Source organism: Aristolochia californica, unplaced genomic scaffold, assembly GCF_029961685.1.
Source record: "Aristolochia californica isolate CCGP_79_NKW_82.1479 unplaced genomic scaffold, dmAriCali1.0.hap1 SCAF_15, whole genome shotgun sequence".
Classification (NCBI taxonomy): domain Eukaryota; kingdom Viridiplantae; phylum Streptophyta; class Magnoliopsida; order Piperales; family Aristolochiaceae; genus Aristolochia; species Aristolochia californica.
Window position 1 is genome coordinate 19,038,613 of NW_027181826.1, and position 25,618 is coordinate 19,064,230.

At 37.9% G+C, this 25,618-nt stretch overlaps 1 protein-coding gene across 3 annotated transcripts; it reads right to left on the reverse strand.

Annotated features, from left to right (window-relative positions):
• Positions 1-3,190: 3,190 nt before the first annotated feature.
• LOC137951852 (syntaxin-81) lies at positions 3,191-17,286 on the reverse strand. 3 transcript variants are annotated; one of them, XM_068798804.1, is made up of 9 exons: positions 17,137-17,286; positions 16,792-16,916; positions 16,621-16,699; positions 15,710-15,793; positions 15,446-15,550; positions 9,057-9,206; positions 4,532-4,771; positions 4,300-4,431; positions 3,192-3,588 (listed from the first exon to the last, which is right to left on the reverse strand). In XM_068798804.1, the coding sequence occupies exons 3-9, from the start codon at positions 16,696-16,698 to the stop codon at positions 3,445-3,447; spliced, it is 933 nt and encodes a 310-aa protein (XP_068654905.1). In that variant the 5' UTR covers position 16,699; positions 16,792-16,916; positions 17,137-17,286; the 3' UTR covers positions 3,192-3,444. The 3 variants fall into 3 exon arrangements, with proteins under 3 accessions (XP_068654907.1, XP_068654905.1, XP_068654906.1); XM_068798806.1 differs by lacking the exon at positions 16,621-16,699 and having other exon boundaries at positions 3,191-3,588; positions 16,835-16,916; positions 17,137-17,220; XM_068798805.1 differs by lacking the exons at positions 16,621-16,699; positions 16,792-16,916 and having other exon boundaries at positions 3,193-3,588.
• Between the last annotated feature and the right edge of the window lie 8,332 nt (positions 17,287-25,618).

The following is a 25,618-nucleotide window of genomic DNA, read 5'->3' on the forward strand; positions in this document are numbered from 1 at the left end:
TGGTGAAGGGAGAGTGGAGACTTGAGAGCACCAATAATTGATAATGGGCGAAGAACAGTAAGAAAATCATGGGATTCCTATGCTGCACTCAATTATTCAGGAGAGAGAAAGAGTGAGGCAAAGCGTGATTTGTGGGAGTTTCCGTCTCTAGTTTATGAAAGAGAGAGATGTGGTGGCTGCCGAGTGCCAACCATGCATTTGGAATTCAATTTTGCTGGATTACCCGTTTTTCTTTGCTTCTCCAGTTTTATCCAGTCTTGAAGCAAGGTGGACGCCCCCAAAACACCTTTGCTCCAATCTACCGGCGAAGCAAAGCATCCTGAAAGGGCCTGCTCCTACCAGCCCTCTCCACCCATGATTTCGCGAGAAGCGCAAGCAGTTCATTTGTCTTAATATCGATTATGAGGCATCATGCACAGTTCCATTCGCTCAGCATGGACAAGAAGAGCATTAACTATTAGGGTTAATTGAAATGGCTATCAACGTCCTCATTACCAATCGAAGGAAAGGAGGGTTGCTTTTGTCCTTCATTCATTAACGGAATATTTTAACGGAATTAGAGCGCGAGCTTGAGTAGGGTTTGAGCTCCAACCTCCATCTAAAACTACAAAAAATTAAAATAAAAATTATAAAAATAAATAAAGAGAATAATGTGATAAACTTAGTACCATTGACATTAAACTGCAAGCTATTAGAGAGGAGTTTAAGACTTTGTAATGGAGCATATTAATATATAATAACTAGCTTAATATACTTAAAAGAAAGAGCAACCACCTCCATTAATATTATTTATTCCATTAGCAAACAATAACATTTGATGTTGAGAAACCCAAAAATGTTGAACGATCGATCATCTTTGAGGTTTGAGGTAAATAAGAGCAACTATCAACCAACTAAAGATAATCTTGCCCAATTTCCTTTAATTGTTATTCACAATTATGTGTGGAACCCGCTCCCACAACATGGTTGGATGGTTTTCGTTATTATATAATCTTTCTTGATGAATTATCTAGATATACTTGGTTTTATCATTTGAAATTTAAATCTGCAGTTTTTTTTTTTAAATTCAAGGTTATATTAAAACTTTAGTTTGAATGCAAAATTAAAATTCTTCCGATAATGGTAGAGAATATACATAGGCACATAATTGAAACTGTGTTTGCATTGATGTTTCACGATAAGTTACCTCCTACATTATGGGTTCGTGCATTTTCCACTGTTGTCTACTTAATTAATAAACAACCCATTGAAATTCTCCAAGGTAACTCTATGTTTTTTTACTTTATTTCTCCTTTATTTTTACATCCATTGAGGTGTGCTTCTTATGTATTTATTTTCCCAATTAATTATCAAATTAGGTTGTGGTTGTGGCTGCTAATAAAAAAAACAACAACCATTGTGTTCAACATTTCAATAGCTCTAACCATAGTATTTGACTATTGAAGCAATTGGTGCAACAATAATATAAATATAAGATTCTATATTTATTAGCATATAAAAATCAGCTCAATCATCACAAGATAGAAAGTTAAAGCTCAAATTAAACTTACTAAACCACTAGGATTAGTTCTAGCATGAATTTAAGTTTAAGTTGTATCAAAGTTCTAAAAATAAAAGCTCTTATTTACTTAGTTTCTAAAAAAAAAAAAACTAATGGATTGAGTTTGTATCCTCCAAATCCCCTGGAGATGATTTTAAAGTATAGAATGCTTCGGAAAAGGGTTGTGGTCATTGTAACAAGCTTAACATATAAAGAGAAGATAAAAAAAAAAAAAAAGTTTAAATAAAACTCTAACATTATGGAATAGAGTCGTTAAATTAGCTTCTTACGAAATCCACCAAATACTCGATGAAAATTATTTAGAATGTGTCTGTTGATCACAATGGTAGGTCATTTGCAAATTATGGAAACCTTAACAAGTCGTGTTGTGTTCGAACAGACTATTTTGTTTGAACAAAATTTGGTTTTTAAAAATCATCTCTCTCTTTCTCTCTCTCGTGGTTTCTTTCTCTATCTATGTAAATAAACAACTACTTTATATGTAATTTGTCGATGAAGATTTTGTTGCATCCAAACGCAACCTTCACTGCCTTGTGAATGGAGCTATTTCTCATTCGTATAGACGTTCGTCAGTCAGATTATCTGGGAACAACAGCAGCGTCACACCAAGCTTTATTATTTTTTTCTTTGTTTACAGGCCACATTTGGTAAGAAGCACACCCACATATTCCATAGATTAGGACAACTACAAAAAACATTTCTTCTTCTCATTTTCTCATGTCTTTTCCTTTGCAAGCTTTTTTGTCAATACCGTCTCTTTGGGGTTTCTTGCGAAGCCAGTCTTAAGCTGTGGAAGTTAACACACTCAGGACATCCCTTGAAGCAAATGAATTCATTAATTTAATTGAAGTTTCAGCACCTAAGACAATGAATAAAGCTGCGTTTTTTTTTTTTTTTAATCGGTAGTGATTCCCAAGGGAGGATTGCAAGCTTCTTACCCCTGGTTTATTTGAAGATCCAAAACTACGACTCAACTTGCATGGATAGGTCCGAATTGGGTTTGAATAAAATTCAATCTATTGACAATCCTATACTTCATTGATTATGGAATGAATTTAGACACCCACTAAGTTATTAGGTACACCCATACGCAACCTGTTCCCTTGATGGCCACAAAATGGAAAACTGTTCCGCTCATTGACAACCTCAGGAAAGGTTTTCAAGCCCTAACTACCTACCTACCTCACACACCCATTAACTCCTCTTTAGACCAAAGATGAAAAAATTTCTATGCTCAATATCAAGCTAGTTTTGTACTTGGATCAGTGAACATGCTTAAAGACTCGATAAGTAAATCTTGTTCACCAAATTCATAAAGACGAGTACTAGGACGGAATTGAAGGGGTTTGGTACTGTTGTGGTTTTAATTTTCTTTTGATTGGGTGATGTGTGTTCCCACTCTTGATGAATTCTATGTTGCATTGTTGTGTTAATGGGCACATGCATGCTCATAACTAGGTTGTTACATCCGTTCCTTAGTTGTTTGAACCTTGGAATTGAATTCTCATGGTAAACGAGTCTCATAATAGAAGAATCAACAAAATCTAAATTGCCCTCGTTGCGCTGATCAAATATGCAATAGAGGCCTGTTAGGAAGTCTTTGATTACACGAATTCAAAATAGGGATATTATACCGTATCGTTTGCTGCTATTTGATTGAAACTAACTAATGAAAATCCGTTTAAAGTCCATCGATAGATTCAGATTTCTTCAGAATCCACAACCAATGGTGTATATATCCGTTAGGAATGACATTTGTCTAACAGTTAAATCCATTGGTCAATGCTATTGTCCGTATTACACAAGTAGAATTTTGCATGAATAAAATGTCAAGTAGTTGGAACATTACATACAGGAAAAGAACAATAGACTAATCTTACTATTCAGCTGTACCAATCAAGGAAGAGAATAGAAAACGTAAGAACAAACAAGAAAAGCAAAAGAAAGGTCCTGCTACCCCTGTTCCGCTCAATTGCTTGCGACAATTCTTTGTTGCCTTTGTCTACATTATTTGTTGCTTCCACGGCCTGAAAACAACAAATAGATTTCAGACAGAAAGAACGTACCTGCACTATAAGAAGAAGCCCAAAATGCACCGTAACATAATCCAAACTATTAGATAGAACCCCCCCCCATCCACAGAGATGCATCTGTGGTGAATTAGTTCTAGTCAGCTTCCATCATTTAATTGAAAGGCAAAAATCAAACTACTATTAAACAAATCTTCCACTTGAACAGGTAGGCTTCCCCTGGTTGAAGCAGGTTTCAGTCTAAGACATGCATGCAACAAGGTGAAAGATCACATGAACTCAAATGCTACTCGGTATCATAGCTGGGATGTTGAGAGCTTTGCTAAAAAACAAATGTTATCAGGCAAATGTGAAAATTTAGCATGGTAATTAAGAGATCCAGTAGCAAAGTTGAGGATCTATGTAAAAAAATATCACAACACAATCCAAGTAGTTGTTCAGAAAACAACACAATGAAGAAAGCTAAAAAAGAACTTGATTGCAGGGGGCGGCTCTTAGCACCTGATTGCTTTGAAGTGAAAGCTCAATAAAAACAGGCATAGGTTTTCTTAAAGACTAAAGAGTTTTTTCTATTCCAACCACAATAGCTTTTCTTCTCCTTTTTACATAAGAAATCTACAGTTGACATTTTATACATGCACCAATCAATAAAGACAAGAAAAACCAGAAAAAAGAAAAAGTATGATGGAAACTCTATAAATGGTTCACCTGTTCATATAAATATTCAATCTGTTGTGCCTGCTGCAGGATATGTGTGGACATAAGATGATTCAATGCTGACACTTCCACCATCTTAGTTTCAGTTTCTTGTACCGCATCCAGAAGACTGGTCAACTCTACCTGCATTAAAATGTGAAAAAAAAAAAAAAAAAACCAATTGGATCCAAATGCAAATATACATGAAACAAAGAATCTGGAAGCACCCATTAAACCTGTGTACCTGGAGAGCACGCGTTTCGTCATCTAAATGTTGTTGTTGGAGTCTAAGGGGCTCCGAGGACAGCTCATGCTCCTCCAGATCCAACTGGCTAGATTCAGAGGGCTTTACGGAACTTGAATTAACAACCCTATGCAGTTTTCTTCGAGGAGCAGCTCTATTAATGGCATCTTGGAAGCGAGCTGCCCGTAACTGGTCAAATTGAGATGTAACTGAGTGAAGTCTCTCGCTTAGAATCAAAACCTACAAGTTATAGAAAATGGTTTTGAAATGAGCTTCATCTCCTTGCTTACAAAAATGGAAATCATGAAGAAGAAAAAAAGACTTCAAGATCAATCAAACTTTCATTCCGAAAAAAAAAAATTCAAAATCACATGTCACACTTCAAAGGAGATCCAACTAACAACTGATGTCCCTGTTCCACCAGTGAACAGGATGTCACAGAGTTCTCGAGATCCAGCAAACTACTGAAATCCCATATGCAGTCATAGCATGTATACATACTTCAAGGTAAACACCAGTAAAAATAAACCAATCAAGGATGATACCTAGTCTTTGGAAAAGAAAGTACAAAATCATACAAGAAGCTATAAAATCTTTTCAGAAAACAAAAGCTGAAAGAATAGTTGTAAACTGAATGGACTCTGAGAGAACTTAAAAGGACCAGTACTTCCAAATTTCTCGGGTAAGTTCTTTCCTTTAAAGATGCTTTATACAGAAACTCTTCTACTCTTTTGGCTATCAATTTCAATAAAATCAGTTGTTTTAGTGGACCAAAATTATTGCCCTCTCCAACTTAGCTAAATAGCACTTAATGCACATTCGGATCTCCTTGTTTCAACAAAAACTCAACATGTATGAGAGAACAAATATGAAAACATTGGCCATAATAGACCAACTTAAATTATTAGATTAATTGATAATTTTAGAATCAGGAATTAGATTTAAAAAAAAAAAATTAATAGCTGAATCAGTATACTCAGAAACAGTAAATGACAATTGAATATTCCCAGTTGAAAAAATTTGGCCATAGTTACTTAAATTAGTAGATTAATCAATGGTTGTAGAATCAGAAATTAGATTTCAACAAAAAAAATTAATAGTTGAATCAGCGTATCTAGAAACACTAAATGATTATTTGGTATATCTTATCACATTCCCAGTTGAGTGTAATTAAAAAATCAAATATCTGTTATCACATTAAAAATAATAAAATAAGAGAGTCAAAACATAAAAAAAATACAATTTTAAACAAAAGAATGATGATAGAGGATAGCAGTGCAATTGTGGGGAAATTGGGCTTCCCAGTTAAGTCTGCTGACCTTTCTGGTGACTACTCACCACCAAGAACTGACCACAGACCTGGAAAACAACCTCAAATCGTCTTCCTTCTTTGACAGACCTTTCGATTCTACTTTAACATGCTAAAATATGGCGAAGCAAGGGCAACAAAAAAATGGCAATGAAGACAACAAACAGGAGATCTTTCATATGTATCCCCCAAGATCTCATCCCCAACTCTATAGCTGCTCTAAGAAGAGCAACCACCCAAAAAAGCTAAAGTGTCATATGGGCAACAAAGTTTTTTTGTTTTTTTAGAGCAATGAGAAAGGTGAATTCGCTAAGAAAGCCCCAAAAAGTCCAAGGGATACAAAAGAAAAGACTACAAAGCTTAATCACACCAATGGGAGGGGCTCCCAAGCTGCAATCTCCACTATTGAGTTGACATCTGCCCAACAAGCTTCCAATTATCTCTAAGGAACCCACCCAGAGGCTTTCAAATGTAGGGACGCAACTGACCCAGGCCAGAATTGAGGCATATATTTTGTCATTGATAGTGTTTAGGGAGCTAGAAAACCTCCTATTATTTCTTTCCAACCAGAGACCCCACAGAATATTGGTAGACAAGCTGAGAAGACAACTTTTCCAAATTCACAACCCAGGTGACCTCCGCCAGGTTTCTAGGAAGACACACCAAGAGAAGCTGCAATATAAAAATATGGTTGACATTATCCTCCTCATGGCTACAAAAGGAACACTGGGTGTTGGTGGCCACTGTACCACTTCTTCTTAAGTTGTCAATTATTAGGATTTTATTCCGAATGGTAAATCAAAGGAAGAACGTCATCTTTGGCTGGCCCAAGAGATTCCAGGCAATGCAAGCTTCATACAACTGGTTGCTGCCCCATAGCATTAGGTGATTGTAAGCCGACACAATGGTGAATTTTCCACTGTAGGATGGTGTCCAAATCATTCAGTCTCTTGAGTGACTCCTTACTCCAATTTCATTATTTTCAGATATGACAATGATGACTTCATCAACCTCCTCATCACGAAGCCCCTTTCAAAAGCAAAAGTCCAATGAAGTCTGACTCCCATTTAATTGATATGCTTCCTGGACAGATACTCACTGGTTGACTGTAAGATTATAAACGAGTGGCTTGGAAGGCTTAATTGGACCATCCCTCATCCACTAGTCATCCCAAAACTTGTTGAAGTCACCCCTCCCCGCAAAGAATTTCATTCCCATAGCAAATTTCGGGAGAAGAGGATAGAGGGCTCTCTAGAGGGAGAGCTTTCTGACGGCTACCTCCTTCCAGCCACCAAGAGTTTCAATCCCATCCAATTTCCTTGCAACAATCCGACCCAATGTTAATTGCTTGCATTCATTGTATCTCCAAAACCACTTAAGCAAGAAGACAAGGTTCATTTGCTTCACCAATCTGATGCGTAAGCCACCCATGACTTTAGGTTTAACAACCTCCTTCCAATTAACCAGATGGTGCTTGAATCCCTTTTCAACTCCTCTAAACAGGAACTTCTTCTTGAAGCATTCAATTTTCTTCACAATACTCGTTGGATATAGGATGAAGCTTATAGTTTCGAAGACTAGTGATGCAAGAGTTATGAAGGACAACACACCCCACTTTAGAGAGGAGTCTTCCCTTCCATGTTGAGTCTTCTTTCAAGTTTTTTAACAACCAAGGTCCAAAGAGTTTTTTGCCCAATCTGCTAGGGAACAAGGGGAGTCCCAAATTGGATGTCTGGAGACTAGACCGCAAACATCCAATAATCTCAGCCATATTATGAAGCCAATTGGCCTCCAGGTTGAAACCATAAAGTGTGATTTTTGTCCAGTTCTCCTTTTAACCAGTGGTTGGCTCAAATGATCATAGAAGAGCTTTCGAGTCTTTTGATTTGCTCAAGGGACCCATCGCAGAAGCAAATGGTATCGTCAGCAGACTGTAGAATAGGGGCATTGACAACCTATGTTAAAGAGAAGGGACACCAAATAGCGCCACAAAGAGATACAAAGAAGAAACTACAGTGCATCAGGAAGAAAAGGAAAAACTCAATAGTTTACAGCAGAGGTTTCAGGCTTGATGGCTTTGGAACCCCAGCTAATGATGGTGCATCAGGGTCCCCTTCAACCAGGCATTTGATCCATAACTTTACTAACGGCAATCTTAATACTGTGAAGAACCACATAAGCTTTAGTGTCAGTGGAGTTAGCTAACCCAAGAGACCCCAAATAGGCAGAAATCACCTTAACCTTCAGAGTTTCTAATAACACTCCCCAGCAAGGCCCAGGTTGCCAAGAGAGGCCTGTAGAAGAGGGGTCCACTCCATGAGTTATGCTTTGGGAAGCAACGGAAGCAATAGCACACCAGTTCTCAAGAATGTAAGCACTTTCCATTCCTTCATTCATGGTGCCACTCAAGAGAGAATGTGGTTGGTAATCTTGTTCCGAATTTTCTCAAATGATTCAGTTGAACAAGAAATGACTTAGGTTGTTCCATTCATTTCAAATGCACCAGGGAACGTAAGGCTTTGTAGCTCACCACAGGGTCTCAGCCTACTCATACATCTCATCAACCTATGACAATGACACTCTTTTTTACTGGTATACTAGCAAAGGCAACAGCCCATCTCAAACAACTCACTTGGTTTTCCCATATCCATTTCTGATACTCCTAAGTGATCTGAATATCTATATATGCCGCTTGTCACTATAATTCACTTTTTGCTTTGAAAATGTCACTATAATTTACAAAAAAAAAAATCTTTTGTATTGTATTATTCATCTGGATAGATACTGATCTGTCTTCCAGGCTTCCATTGCTGCTACAAATTCACATCCTATCACAATTTTTTATTTTTTTAGGGAGAGGCAGAATGAACTACTAAAAATTCAGAATGTCAACAATTTCAAGAAAAAGTTTGCATTGTTCTAGCCTCTTAATTCGTCTAGTAACTAATTCTCTAACAGCTTTCCAGATCCTAATACCACTAGCTATGAAAAAAACAGCACAGATTTCATGCATCTCAAATGTCAGAAACAAACCACAGAAATTGCAAAATTTTCAGCAGCCATATGCTTCTTGTAGATTTAAATACTTTTCAAAAGTTCAAAAAGCCCTTACAACGCACAAACCTAATGTAAGCAAGACTATAAGGAATTTTCACATAAAATTTAGATATCCACGAACAGTAAAAAACAGGTAAGAAAATAACCCATTAATCCTACCACCCCATGCCTGTGAGCAATAAGATCAGCATGAGAACCATCGCCCCGCAAGCTCAACCATGACTTTGAGTTCCTATTTTCCTCCTCATCATGTATTCTATTTGTCAGAATCTCAACCTGCTCTTTGCATGCTTTTATGAAAACACTGACCTGACAAAGGTACTCTGATTTAGAAATAAGCAGCTGGGTACAGTTTTGTCCAGAAATATGCGTTAGATAACATCTATAAAAAAGTGATCACAAAACTACACAAAAAAAAGAGAATTATTATGACAAATAAGTGTCCAGTGCTTCCCCAAAATTCTAAATGTGTTCATCAAACTAAGTGCTTTTTAACATCACCAAACAAAAGTCCCAACAAGATACAGCCAGTGCCCTAAGATTTCTCTATTTAGTCACTTTTTTCTTAGAAGTTTCTTATTCCATATTAGTATCTTTTTTTGTCATGACAAGTTTGTATTGGATAACTTTGTTAGTCATTTTTTACTTCATTTTTGCCTTTCTGTTATAGGGAATTTATTATATTATAAAAAATAGTGTATACAAGGAGATAGCATTGACTTGCTATTGTTGTTTAATAGGCTCAATACTATTTTTAAGTTACTGAAGTTTTTATGAAAGTATGTGTCCAGTATCTAGTAAGTTTCTATGAAAAAGTCAGTATATAGGCCATAAAAGCACACACTACACTATGGACAGCCAGTATCTAGTAAGTTTCTATGAAAAAGTCAGTATATAGGCCATAAAAGCACACACTACACTATGGACAGCGTATCTAATTCTGCATAAAAATATTGAAGTTTTTATAGTTTCATAATAGCTGTTGGCCCAGGTAGCATCTCAAGAGGGTGGTGAATTGAGTATAAAATAAAACTTTCAGTGTTTCTAGTGCAATTCAAAGTAAGCAATTAAGTAAAAATATGATCAAATGCTCGCCTAGTTATATTTTTAAAAAAAATTGTTCCCCTAGTTTAATCATCGTCCAAGAACCCTTGTCGGGGAAAAATATATTAATTTTGTGTCGTAACCAAAATTATAAAGAAATTAATTAACTCTCTTTAAACTAAGTGTAATACCCAATACACTATGCTCAATCTCTCCTAAAGAGATCTAGTACAACTAGATTCCAGCTCTAGTGGGCACTCCCCTTCTAGATTTCAGGTTCTAGAAAACCTCTTTGAAAAGAAAGTGGAAAATACAAAAGAAAAATGAAAACTTACACCTTTTTAGAGAGAGCCCTCTTCTAGTGAAATCCAAGCTTTCATCTTTGAAAAGAAAGTGGAAAATACAAAAGAAAAATGAAAACTTACACCTTTTTAGAGAGAGCCCTCTTCTAGTGAAATCCAAGCTTCCAATCCTTAGAGCACGTGAAGTATGCGGAGCTTAGAATAAACTAGGAATGCCATGAATATCAAGAGAAAGTTGAATATTTTGGCAGATTTTGAAGAATTTCTCTTGAAAAGGGTGCAGTTTTTGAAAGTTTTGATTTGCTGATAAAGGCTCAATGGATGTTCTCCAACAAGTTTGGGAGCCTCTATATGAGTTTCCTAGCAAAAATACACGCTATTAGACCATTTAAAAAAAAGTTGCACAAAGTATTGATCAATCAATCAAGCGCCAACGCCTATAATTTTAGCTTTATGATCGATCATGCTTGATGGGTTTGATCAATCACGGTCAAAGGTTGATCAATCAAGTTTTATATTGGTTGATCGGTCAAGCTTTATATGTGTTGATCGGTCAAGCTTTATACACTGGTCTGGCAAGGATCAAGCTTGGATAGGTTGATTAATCATGCTTTAAACTTCTATCTACAACATTCTATATGAATGATCAAACCCCAAGGGGATTGACAGATGATGCTTTATAAACCTACCTATCTGTGCACTTGTTAATTGACATGCCAACAATGGTTGATATATCAAGCTTTATACTAGTTGTTGCTAAGGTATAACTGATCATGCCTCATAAAGGTTGATCGATCATGTTGTTTTGCAGTGTATTTTATTAAGTTCAAAGCATGGTTTAGGCTATTTCTAATGGTTTAAAATTTCTAAAACATTTAAATGCATTGAAAAAACATGATTTTAGAAAACAATTCATGTCCTAATGCTCCAATGTATACTTGTGTTTGAGAATTGGAATTTGGTTGACTATCTACTACATAGTTAGAGTTCTTGAGATTTTTCTAATGTGCCTAAACTCTAGGTTTTCAATTCTTCATTCTTCCCCAAGGTGTTTCTTCAATTTGACATGAGTCTTCATTTTGGCTTGAGGTCTTTATGTTAAATTTGTCGATTCCTCCTCATAAACCTTATAGATGTGTCACTTAAAGGTAAAGCATTTGAAATGTTATAACTGGCAAAGTTATCAGTTTACTTAAGTTTTATTATCATCAAAATCGGGAATGAGCCAACCTAAGTCAACAATAGCAAGTTACCCTGCATCATTGTGAATATATCCTTCCAAAGGCCAAGCTGCAAATCAATTGAAAACAGATTTATAATTTGTTTCACAAAGGTTTTAATGCCAACTTAGTTCTATTATTTTCCCCATTGCTCTTATCTCCTAACCACTTTTTAACATAAGAAACTGAGAACTAAATTCAGCAAAGTCAGCAAGATCAGAAACCACAGAAAGGAGGAAAAGTTATTATATCGATCAGTCTTGCAAGCAGGATAGTTTGCAAGAGAGACGTATGCAAGAAATTCAAGAGAAGAGTAAGGGTGGGCATTGAGTCAGGTTTCGCAAGGAACCCAACCTGACCCGACCAAAAAACCATGAGGACGGGTTTTAAGATTTACCTTGCAGGTTGGTGACTCAGTTGGAGAAAATAACACGCGTTGGTTCAGGGGGGAACGGATTTTACCAAACCTAACCTAACCCCAAACCCGGACTCAACCCTAACCTGACCTAATCAACTTATCTACCTTTTTTAAAAAATTATAAAAATATATTAAAGCTTTATTATTATTTTTACTTCTAGAGTATAATAATTTTATATAGATTAAGTGTTTTAGTATTTTTATAATATTAAATGAATGGTAGATTGGGGCATGGGCCGAAGTGAGAATACTGGGATAGGGTGAGGGTGGGATCATGTCAGGGTCGAGGTTCAAGGTCAAGATCAGGTTTTCAAAAATCCAACCCAGACCCGACATGTGCCCACCTCTAGAGAAGATGAATGTAATGGCTAACAAGCTTGATAACATCTTGAGGCTAGGAGAAGACCCAAATTAGGGGGAGTTTTAGTTCTCATTTTGCAACCCAAGCCCATGTGAAGGCTTATGCCAATCTTTGGCTAGAAGAATCTCAAATTGTTCACTTCCCAAAACTACAAGGTAACCAACAAAGTGAGAAAGAGAGGAGAGATGCATTGATTGTAGTATTCGTGGAAGCCAATGGTTGCCTTCAAGCTTCGGCGTCTTGGAGATAGATGGATCACCGACGGCAACTGTCATCATCTCTCCCCCATCTAGAAGGCCATGTTCCATTTGTTCTCCTCTTTCCGCACTATCATTCGGTTCTTTGTTGGAGATGGCTCCAGTCTGCGTTTCTGGACGGATTGGTGGTTGGGTGATAGCTCTCTTGCCTCGTCTTACCCACCACTAATTCAGCTCACCACCAGTCGCGACTTATCTGTCTCTAACGCTTGGCGGAATGGCTCACGGAATCTCTACCTTAGACGCGGCCTTACTGATGAGGAAACCATTTCTGTTTGTGGCTTGATTGATAGTCTTAGTAGTGTTATGGTTCGCCCTCAAACGGTTGACTGGATGATTTGGCTCCCTGATAACAGCGGACGATTCTCGATCTCCTCGGCCTACCGTCATCTTATGAGATGGATCCGGCTTCCCACCCCCCACATCCAACTGCTCTTGCCTGGCGCCTCTCAGCCCTGCCCAAAGTAAAGTTTTTTCTTTGGAGTGCCTGCCGCAACAAGATCCTTACTACAGACAACCTTATTAGGCGTGGCAACACCACTCCCGATCCTCCCTACCCCTTTTGCTGGATGGCGGCTGAAACTGTGAATCACCTCCTCCTCCACTATGACTTCGCTTGGAAAGTCTAGACCAACATGATTGATAGCATGGGACTCAGCTTCTACATCCTGCTTGACCTGAGCACCATGTGTCGTTTCTCTTCTGGAACCGACCTACCCAACCTAGGCAAACTTCTGCTATCTGCTTGCATTGCTTTCGTTCCTTGGTGCCTCTAGAAGGAAAGGAACTCAAGACGGTTTGACTGTACTTTCCGCTCGGCTGCTGACATTTCCACCACTGGGCTCATATCTACCTGGATCCGCACCCGAAAAAAGTTTGCCTGCCTCTCTTGTGCCTCGATCCACACCAATTGGAAGATTATCGCTCCGATGTTTGTCCCCATTACCCCCTGCCGAGTTGTTGTTTGAGAGCCTCCTCCCTCCAGATATTATAAGCTAAACTTTGATGGTAGCGTCTTTGGGAACCCGGGTTTGGTGCGGTGATTTTTTATCAGGGGGACACTGCCATCATCTCTTACTCTGGCCCTCTTGGAATTGCTGACTCGACCACTACTGAGCTCTTTGGTCTCCTACACGGCTTGAGAGTTTTTCAGAACCGCTTCAGTGGTCCCCTTATCATGGAGGGAGACTTCAAAATTGTCATCAGATAGTGCTCCACCTCATCCTTCCCCCCATGGCGTCATTGGCAAATTTTTTTTATATTTTGGACATTGTATCCACCATTTCTTATTCTTGGTCTCATGTACTTAGATAAGTCAATTCGGTTCGATTGCTGATTTGTGCGCTAAATTAGCGCCCCCCCCCCCCCCCCCCCCCCTCTCAATCTCTTGTTGTTAGGGGAGGTATCTTCTCTTCCTTTAAAATAAAATTATCAATGTTTCAAAAAAAAGAAAAAAAGAATTCAATCAATGTATTTCCCAATCCCCTAGCACTTTTTTTTTTAAATGTCCCTAGCACTTGATTTTGTTCATTTTTCTAGGACAATATGATTATATAAAGAGAAGGGAATAAAAAAAAGTTACATGAAGAAAATAAAGGGCATGAAATATCATGTTGCATCCCAAACCAAACATAATTTTTTAAGGGTTTTTTTAGTGGAGATTGATGGATTTGGTTTGGTGTGGCAGGTAGCTAACTTGCTACGAGGAGCTCCTACACCTATCCATCGAACAATTGTTTGAGGTGAAAAACTTCAGTTGCATCTCACAGCTTTCATTATTAGATGGGGCCCCAAATACAATGAAAGTCCATCTTCCCATAAAATTTGATACAACTAGTCCAACTACAACCATTCTAGATTCCTCTAGTCACTAACCCTACCTTAATTTAACTTATATGAAGCAACAATATAATGAAATAACATAAACCCAATCACATGGCCTAATACACTGACCCCTATGTGGCGCCAACTACTTTCCTGCTGTCCTAGCACTCTCGCCCTCAAAAAAGACCTCACACTCAGGGATCCAAATGTATAGTGTTGTTGAATTGTTGGATCCTCAACTCACCTTATTTGTCAGTGTTCAAACTCATATCATTACTATAGCCTCTATAAGCTAACAGCCTGTAGTACAGATGTGGCATGGAGCAACCAATTAAGTAACTAATGATTTTTGAACACCTTCACTTTTGTTGCCAATTCATTCTAAAGGCCACCAATAGAGGTGTTTTTACCACGTCTCCACCTTATTAGCCAACCAATGCGTCCAACCGAATTATGAGTTTCAGTTACCAGGGTAGGATAGGTTTTCTTATTGGAATTCCTCTACCACTTGGAGTGCATCTCTTCTGAAACCATGAATTTCACCAAACACCTAGTGTGTCACCTTTTTTAACTATCTATCAAACATGTGCCCAACTCAGAAAGCATTCATGTGGTGCATAAATAAACCAAATTGCACCTTTCATGCTTCTCCAAACAGAACTCTTTTCCTGATGCATCTTCAATCTTTCCCTAGCATGCCAACCTCATGCATCTTGTTGTGACTTTTATGCACTAACTTGTTCCAACACTTACATTTCCCAAAAATGACCACATTGGTACAATTTTTAGCATTTTTAACTAATATTATAATTTTTTTGGTTTTTTGGTAGAAATAGATAGATTCGATTAAACATGTGGTAGATAATTCACTTGTTACAAGAGAAGTCAGCCTCCTATATATTAAAAAAGGAGTTAGGGTTGCTTACCAAAAAAAGACTAACAAAAGAAGTTTGAGTTGACGTAGTTGCTGTTTAAAGCCTCCTACCTCTTATCTCTTCTCTCTTGCATCCATAAATCTCAAACTTTACAGTATGGCATAAGATGGAAACAGAATTGGTTCTGTTATTGAGTACATACTAAAATCATGTACAAGAGATTTGAGTAAATCATTAAAGAACTCACTTCGTGCTCAATACCATCTCTTTCTTGCTCTGTGGTTCTGTGCAGATCCACATAATCTTTTCGGTGCTTCAAAATAAAGCGCTCCAACTCATCAATGCTTTCAAGCTGAACAATTAAAAGAAAAAACACATTTACAACTGAGATCAATCTACTGTCATCCTAATACAGTAAAAACGGTTTGTAAGTAATTAATCCACATCACCGATGTTTACAGTAGGTGATAATGTCAGTCAATGACAATGCAATGAAACGTCCAATGAATACCGTTCTAAGTGCAGCTTTGGTGAATGGTGACTTCTGCTTAGGCTTTCGCATGATCATAGATGCCATGATGGCTGCTACTTTTGACTGTCAAACACAAAAGCCCATCACATCAAAGAACAAGCCAAACACAGAAAAGATTCTTTCAGAGTTTATAAAGAATGTAACTATTTCCATTTGATTGATCAAATTTGTCAATATTGACAGGAATATTTAGTCTGAAAAATCTGAATATCTAATGGACAATTTCCTAAACTGGAACCCAGTCATGGGCTATAAACCCAACCTATCAATGCTACACAAGAAAAATTTTGGGGCTTATACAGACTATCCAAACTCCCACATTCACCATTTGAGCACTGCACTTGGTGCGGGTACAATACACCTTAACAAATCTATGCCCTGTGCAAGTCTTTGTAAGGCATGGTCAAGACTCCTTGCTGTTCCCACAATCCCTACGATCTATTACACAAACTAAGGCAGTAGTCTCAGTCCTTCACACCAAAACCTAATCCCAGGAAGGAACATCATTTTCAAAACTTACAAGAATATGGCACATCATTCGTCTGAGCACCACTCACAGAATTCATGTGAACACTGGAAAATGATCTGAGCCTTAGCCTAAGTAAATTTTAACATTTACACAAGAATAATAACCATAATCATTTTCGAAATAAAAAATAAAAAAAGAACGTTCACATAAACTTAAAGAAGCAATTCTATTTTCTAGATTAAAAACTATGTCTCGAGTAAAAAAATAATAATGCAAAAGTTACAAGACTTACTATCCAAACATCTAGATGTGAAAGATATTCTCATTCGGATTAGAAAACACATACTCGAAGAAAATGATTCAATAAAAACATATATAAATAAGATAAAAGGAGGAGGAAACAGGGAAGGAATTTCAGCACCTCGCTGTAATCAAGAGAGAGAGCAGCTGATCGAACACTATCTTTAAAATCCTCATTTCTATCCTTACATTTCGCCATCCTTTAAATATTTATCACAAACAAGATTAATTTCTCAGCTAACATTCAGAAGTAAAGACTTAGAATGAAATGCTAAGACAAACAGCTACAGACCTCACTATCTTATATAAGGCTGTTCAGTCAAGAGAAAAACTACCAGGTAACCATCAAATTTGAAAGACAAGGCCTTCTGATTCGAAGAACCACGCAGCTGGCTTGCAATGTTGACAAAGCTAAATCTGGACATGAGTAGAAAGAAAATCTCCAATCAAAACCAAGATCTAGTCTAGTTGCAAGCACCTATGTTATGCAAATTCCAGTCCCACAGTAAGCATAAGGACAGCACACTTTTCCGTTTCAATGCCACAAAAGGAAAAATATAAATGATGTTCCCAATCCACTGTGTTATCCAAAAAATATCAGATTGAAAGAGGGGGAAGGAGAAGGAGAGGAAGGTACTGCAGCTTGTTGAAGACTTCGTCGGCCACCGAATTGGCCCAGCTAAGCGATTCTCTGGCGCGTACTCGGAGGACGTAGGGCAATGTGGAGAGATCTCAAAAAGGACGCCATAAGTCAGCAATTTCTCCTTCTTGTCTTTTTTTTTCCAAATTTTACGTTTCTTTGAAAATTTATTAACTAAGTTTGAGAAGTTCCTCTTTATAATTTTGTACTACCCGTGGCATCCAGCGAGCCCGAGTCGAGCCCGAACCTATGTTAAAGCCGAGTTTAGGGGTGGCATCAATCCGAGCCTGAGTCGAGCCCGAACCTATGTTAAAGCCGAGTTTAGGGGTGGCATCAATCCGAGCCTGAGTCTATGTTAAAGCCGATTTTAGGGGTGGCATCAATCCGATCCCGAGTCGAGCCTGAATATATGTTCAAACCGAGTTTGATTTAAATGTTTCGAACTCGACCTCGAGCGAGTCTAGCCTCAAGCTTAAAATTGTTATCGAACTTGAGCCCAATAATTTTAATTGAGTTCGAGCTCGAGCTTTAACATTTATTTAAAACTTTTCAAAAATTACCTGTCTCAAATTCAAGATCTAACAAACATTTAAAATTTTTCAAAAAATATATGTTAAATAAATTATATATACATTTTACATAAAATTAGGCATACATTTTACATAAAAATTGGCATACATTTTATATAAAATTAGGTATAACCTCTACTTCAAATTGGCCATAAGGATGACACTGAATCCAATTGAGTCTGAACCTTTCTATGTTCGAGCCGAACTTGACTTAAAGATTTAAAACTAGATCTAGAACCGAGCTAGCCTCAAGCCTAAAATTGTAATTGAGCAGCTTAATAATTTTAACTGAGTTCAAACTCGAGTTGACCTACATTTAATATTCTACATAAAATATATATTAAATAAATTATTTATAAAATTATGCATACATTTAAAAAAAATGATAGGGGAGGTTCAGGATTGAATCTCTATAATGGATTAAAACCCACCAATATTAAATTTTTTTGCACCAAATGTTGTCTAACTTATTTTGTAATTTTTAAATATAACCATAAATTTACTATGGCCTCGTTAATATCCCGAAAATTTATATTTTAGGAAAAATACATATTAAAAAAACCTTTAAATAAAATCCTATTATTATTAAAAACTTACTAGAAAATTATAAAAAATATTTTAAAATTTTCTTAAAAAAGTTAAATGAACCTCTAATTGCCTCTTCTAGGAAAATTAATAAAAATTAATAATTAATCTAATATATTATTATACTTATAGATAAATTTTTAATCAAATAAAATATTAAACACAAAATTGCTATAAAAATTAATTCATGCTAAAAGTATTATAACGTAACTATCAAATACTTATTCAAAATTTTTGTATATGGTTTTCTAATCCATGGCAAAAAAATCTTACTTAGAAAATTATATAATTTTTTAATAAAATTTTTTAATTAAAAATATATTTCCAAAAAACTTGATACACTAATAGTTCCTATAATTTTACTAAAAATGTTATTTTAAATATTTTTTTAAAAAAACACTAATAATCTCTAGAAACGTATTTTTATTAAAATATCTTTTTAATTTATTCTAGAGCCGATAAAGACAAGCCGACTCGTGAGTTGGTCGAGTTCGGATCGTTAACTCAAACGAGGGTCCCACCCCGTTCCTCAATTCCTCAACTCCGTTCCCGCCCCGTCCTCATCCCCAGCCCATCCACAGAGACCAAAATGGTGGCGGCCGCAGGAAGAATGTATGAGGATGAGGAAAAAATCACATTTGGTTAGGGTTCTAGAAAACTTAGAATGAAAGTTAAATCAATGATAAAAATCGAAATTTGAGGAGTAATGAGAAGACTTGTCGTTTCTATGGCATCCGGCGGCCTGGCGGTGGTGGTGGTGGTGGCGACTCTGCAGCCGGCACGGGACGGAAAGATCGAAGGCAACTGGCACAGAATGGGAAAGATCGAAGGAGAAAGAAAAATAAGAAGGCAGGGTACGGATGGCGACGGTGACAGGCCTTGCGGTACGACAAGGGATGGGACAAATGGTGGGAAATAGATTCAAAGGCAGCCGGCTGGGGAAGGGACGAGCGACAAGATTTTGGGGAAATTTTAGCTTTTTGAAAGCAAAGGTGGGATTTAGCAAAAAAAAGTCAGGCTTTCTGGAAGCCCGATTTTTTTCTTCCATTAATACCTTTTTTATTAAAATTTAATGCCTACTGTTGAAAGAAAGAGGTTTAGTATTTATTTGTAAACAACAGGGTATTAAAGTCAAGTAAAAAGTCACAGAGATAAAACATATTCCCATAAATGCTCTGGATAAAAATATTAAATCTCCTCACTTTGTTAATAACCAATATATCATTTAAATTTTAAGTAGGGATTTTATGGATATAAAACCCACCCCATGGGTCCGATTTTACCAAGTCCGAACCCTGACGTGGTTTTTTCAAACCCCATCCTCGACCCACGGGTGGAAACTGGAACCCGTATCTGGGTCTTTGGAGTTGGGTCAGGCTGGGTTTCTCGTAGAACCCGAACTCATGCCCACCACTACCCTTGATGAGACAATGCCTTGAAGACAAACACTTTTACTTCCTTGCTTTCCAAGTTGGATAAAAAGTAAGAAGGTTTAATGTGTTTGATTTTGAAATTTTATTATTATAATTCTTTTCAAATTTTATATCTCGTATAAGAAATTTTCAATAATATAAAGTTAGTGTAAACATTTCTAACTAATAGATTTTAGTTTTCTTTAATTAATTGAATAAATATTATTTAATCTAAATAAGTATAATAAATTATATTAATATCTTTCATATTGTTGAATCTCACTTATAGTAAATGAGTTAGATGAGTAGTTAATGATAATAACATATTACTATTATTACTATTGTTAATAATAATAACAAACCCACCCTCTAACGAGGGCAGAAACCCTCTAATGAGGCACACATACAGACTCCTATCTTATGGAGCCCACAGTATATAGATAAGTTGGGGAGCACAAACTAGGCCTTGACCCCCATATACAACTTATTTCGACACTATGTTGAGATTTTGGGTTGAACCCTGTTCCATAAAACATTTATTGCTCAACCTTATAACTCATTAACATTTCTTCTCATTTTTCAATGTAGAATTTTCTCCCTCTCAATACTTCCTAATATAGGTCGATGTCATATGGAGGTCCAAATCAATAGGTGAAGAAGGATGAGAACTTAGGAAGATTTATAGATTCCACAGGAGAATGGTAAGCCAATCTAACATGTGGATGGAGATGATTGTTGTTTGTGCTAGAACAAAGTGCATCATCCAATGGCACCATAGGCTTGGGAAATTCTTTTAAAAGTGAGAACCCAAGTGATGTGGTACTCAATTGATAAAAGGGTTGGCCCTCAAGGAAAGTCACATTTATTGACACACATCAGTTTTAAGGAGGGATTATAACATACATATCATTTTTGGATACGAATATCCTAAAAAAATACATTTAATAGCTTGAGGGTTTAACTTGTTTATGTAAGGAGATGTATCATGAACTAAACAAATACATCCAAAAACCTTCAAGGGAAAGAAAAAATCACTATCATTAGGGAATAACATGGAGCATGGTGATTTGTTATGGAGAACTATAGAATGCAACTGGTTGATAAGAAAATATGCAATGAGAATAGCACGTGGCCATTAAAAATGAGACACATTCATACACTGTAATAGGCCCCTGGCAACTTCAAACAAGCGTCTATTTTTACTTTAAGCCACTCCATTCTGTTGCGTAGTGTAAACACATGATATTTGATGAAGAATGTCATGCTTATTACAAAAAAATTGAAACTCACCAAACTCATATTATTTGAAAAAATTTAACTGAGGAATATTCAATTTGGAATCAAATTGAGTGGAAAGCATAGCATGAAAGGATTTAAAAATAGGAAAAATTTAGACCTATCTTTCATCAAGAATAACCATAGGTGCTCAAGTATAGTCATCAGCGAATATACTGAAGTATTTCGATTGAGAAATATTTGAAACATTTATTGATCCAACATCAACATGAACTAAAGAAAAAGGAGTAATACTTTTAATTTTAGAACGAGGAGAATAAGTACTTTTGTGGTGTTACTCAAATAACACACTTCACATTGTAAATCATAAACAAACTTAAAAGAGGGAAATAATGATCAGATAGACTAAAGTGAAGGATGTCCCGATCTAATTTGCAATTATAGAGCCTTTTCTAGTGAACTTATTGTGGCAGTAATTGCTGGTGTATCCAAATAATAAAGGCCTCTTGTTAATTGTCTCCACCAATCACTTATTTCATCTAACACCTTCAGATAGATGAAATCAAACGACAATGCCAGATCATGCTAGAACAGGGTGTTATCCGTTGCAGCCATTCCCCATTTTCTTCGTTAGTTATCCTAATTAAGAAAAATGATGGCACATTGCGGTTCTGCGTGGATTACAAAGAGCTCAATGCCAAGACCATCAAAGACAAGTTTCCCATTCCAGTGGTGGACGAGCTCTTGGATGAATTACATGGATCAACCATTTTCACCAAGCTAGATTTGAGAAGGGGATATCACCAAATCAGAATGCATCCACCATATATCAAGAAATTTGGGGAAAACCGAAACCCAATGGGGAAATCAAAAGAAATCGAAGTAAAATCGAAGAAATTGATGTTGAAATGGGTTAAATCGAAGGAAATCGGGAGGATTTTTTAGGGGAAAAGAGAAGAGGGAGAGGGAGAAGAGAAAGGCAGGCCTAGAGGGAGACGAGAAAGAGACAAGGGAGAGGGAGGCCGAGAGAAACAGAGAGAAGAGATGCGAAGACGATGAAGAGAGAAGAGATGTGGAGACGATGAGAAGGGAGAACACATACGAAGATAATGAAGGGAGAAGAAGCTGAAGGGAGTGCAAAGACCAAAGGAAGAAGAGAGCAAGAGGAAAAAAAATTCCGAGAGAGGAAGACCGAGAGGGAGAAGACAACGGGAGGAAAAAAAATTGGGAGAGGAAGGTCGAGAGGGAGAAGAGAGAGCAAATGAGAAAAAAAAATCGCCAGGGGAGGGAACGACGTGTCTCGAGCGATGCTTCAAGTGGATGATTCACAAAATTTGGCTGAATCATGATTTCGCAATTTTAGCCTGAGATGATTACTTGCATTTTTTAGATGATGTTGGCGCTCATTCACCTCTAATGGCCTAATCAAATCAGTGCTATTAAAATCCCATGTCCACCTATTACACAAGCAGCAACCACCGGCCAACAACATGGACCAGTTACTTGCAGAGTTCACCGACGTGTTTCGGGAGCCATCCGGGCTTCCCCCATTGCAGCACTGTGACCACCATATTTGTTTAAAAGCCTGCTCAGATGTCATGGTGGTGAGACCATACAGATACCCACACCTTCAGAAAGATGAAATCGAACGACAATGCCAGATCATGCTAGAACAAGGTGTTATCCATTGCAGTCATTCCCCATTTTCTTCGTTAGTTATCCTAATTAAGAATAATGATGGCACATTGCAGTTCTGCATGGATTACAAGGAGCTCAATGCCAAGACCATCAAAGACAAGTTTCCCATTCCAGTGGTGGACGAGCTCTTGGATGAATTACATGGATCAACCATTTTCAACAAGTTAGATTTGAGAAGGGGATATCACCAAATTAGAATGCATCCACCAGATATCAAGAAATTTGGGGAAAATCGAAACCCAATGGGGAAATCAAGAGAAATCGAAGTAGAATCGAAGAAATTGATGTTGAAATGGGTTAAATCGAAGGAAATCGGGAGGATTTTTTAGGGGAAAAAAGAAGAGGGAGAGGGAGAAGGGAAAGGGAGACCTAGAGGGAGACGAGAAAGAGACAAAGGAGAGGGAGGCCAAGAGAAACAGAGAGAGGAGATGCGAAGACAATGAAGGGAGAAGAGATGTGAAGACGATGAGAAGGGAGAACAGATACGAAGATGACGAAGGGAGAAGAAGCTGAAGGGAGTACAAAGACCAAAGGAAGAAGAGAGCAAGAGGAAAAAAAATTCCGGGAGAGGAACACCGAGAGGGAGAAGACAACGGGAGGAAAAAGAAATTTGGGAGAGGAAGGCCGAGAGGGAGAAGAGAGAGCAAATGAGAAAAAAAAAATCGCCAGGGGAGGGAACGACGTGTCTCGAGTGATGCTTCAAGTGGATGATTCGCAAAATTTGGCTGAATCACGATTCCACAATTTTAGCCTGAGATGATTACTTGCATTTTTTAGATGATGTTGGCACTCATTCACCGCTAATGGCCTAATCAAATCAGTGCTGTTAAAATCCCATGTCCACCTATTACACAAGCAACAACCACCGGCCAACAACATGGACCAGTTACTTGCAGAGTTCACCGACGTGTTTTGGGAGCCATCCAGGCTTCCCCCATTGTGGCACTGTGACCACCATATTTGTTTAAAAGCCTGCTCAGATGTCATGGTGGTGAGACCATACAGATACCCACACCTTCAGAAAGATGAAATCGAACGACAATGCCAGATCATGCTAGAACAGGGTGTTATCCGTTGCAGCCATTCCCCATTTTCTTCGTTAGTTATCCTAATTAAGAAAAATGATGGCACATTGCGGTTCTGCGTGGATTACAAGGAGCTCAATGTCAAGACCATCAAAGACAAGTTTCCCATTCCAGTGGTGGACGAGCTCTTGGATGAATTACATGGATCAACCATTTTCACCAAGCTAGATTTGAGAAGGGGATATCACCAAATCAGAATGCATCCACCAGATATCAAGAAATTTGGGGAAAACCGAAACCCAATGGGGAAATCAAGAGAAATCAAAGTAGAATCGAAGAAATTGATGTTGAAATGGGTTAAATCGAAGGAAATCGGGAGGATTTTTTAGGGGAAAAAAGAAGAGGGAGAGGGAGAAGGGAAAGGGAGACCTAGAGGGAGACGAGAAAGAGACAAAGGAGAGGGAGGCCGAGAGAAACAGAGAGAGGAGATGCGAAGACGATGAAGGGAGAAGAGATGTGAAGACGATGAGAAGGGAGAACAGATACGAAGATGACGAAGGGAGAAGAAGCTGAAGGGAGTACAAAGACCAAAGGAAGAAGAGAGCAAGAGGAAAAAAAATTCCGGGAGAGGAACACCGAGAGGGAGAAGACAACGGGAGGAAAAAAAAATTTGGGAGAGGAAGGCCGAGAGGGAGAAGAGAGAGCAAATGAGAAAAAAAAATCGCCAGGGGAGGGAACGACGTGTCTCGAGTGATGCTTCAAGTGGATGATTCGCAAAATTTGGCTGAATCACGATTCCACAATTTTAGCCTGAGATGATTACTTGCATTTTTTAGATGATGTTGGCACTCATTCACCGCTAATGGCCTAATCAAATCAGTGCTGTTAAAATCCCATGTCCACCTATTACACAAGCAACAACCACCGGCCAACAACATGGACCAGTTACTTGCAGAGTTCACCGACGTGTTTCGGGAGCCATCCGGGCTTCCCCCATTGTGGCACTGTGACCACCATATTTGTTTAAAAGCCTGCTCAGATGTCATGGTGGTGAGACCATACAGATACCCACACCTTCAGAAAGATGAAATCGAACGACAATGCCAGATCATGCTAGAACAGGGTGTTATCCGTTGCAGCCATTCCCCATTTTCTTCGTTAGTTATCCTAATTAAGAAAAATGATGGCACATTGCGGTTCTGCGTGGATTACAAGGAGCTCAATGTCAAGACCATCAAAGACAAGTTTCCCATTCCAGTGGTGGACGGGCTCTTGGATGAATTACATGGATCAACCATTTTCACCAAGCTAGATTTGAGAAGGGGATATCACCAAATCAGAATGCATCCACCAGATATCAAGAAATTTGGGGAAAACCGAAACCCAATGGGGAAATCAAGAGAAATCAAAGTAGAATCAAAGAAATTGATGTTGAAATGGGTTAAATCGAAGGAAATCGGTAGGATTTTTTAGGGGAAAAGAGAAGAGGGAGAGGGAGAAGGGAAAGGGAGGCCTAGAGGGAGACGAGAAAGAGACAAAGGAGAGGGAGGCCGAGAGAAACAGAGAGAGGAGATGCGAAGACGATGAAGGGAGAAGAGATGTGAAGGCGATGAGAAGAGAGAACAGATACGAAGATGACGAAGGGAGAAGAAGCTGAAGGGAGTGCCAAGACCAAAAGAAGAAGAGAGCAAGAGGAAAAAAAATTCCGGGAGAGGAAGACCGAGAGGGAGAAGACAACGGGAGGAAAAATTTTTGGGAGAGGAAGGCCGAGAGGGAGAAGAGAGAGCAAATGAGAAAAAAAAATCGCCAGGGGAGGGAACGATGTGTCTCGAGCAATGCTTCAAGTGGATGATTCGCAAAATTTGGCTGAATCACAATTCCACAATTTTAGCCTGAGATGATTACTTGCATTTTTTAGATGATGTTGGCGCTCATTCACCACTAACGGCCTAAT

Coding starts and splice junctions, on each gene's coding strand:
- LOC137951852 (XM_068798804.1), bottom strand. CDS start 16,698: ATGGCGAAATGTAAGGATAGAAATGAGGATTTTAAAGATAGTGTTCGA. Junction 9,207..15,445: donor GAGATGGTATTGAGCACGAA/GTGAGTTCTTTA, acceptor TACCTTTGTCAG/GTCAGTGTTTTCATAAAAGC. Junction 4,432..4,531: donor ACGAAACGCGTGCTCTCCAG/GTACACAGGTTT, acceptor ATTTTAATGCAG/GTAGAGTTGACCAGTCTTCT.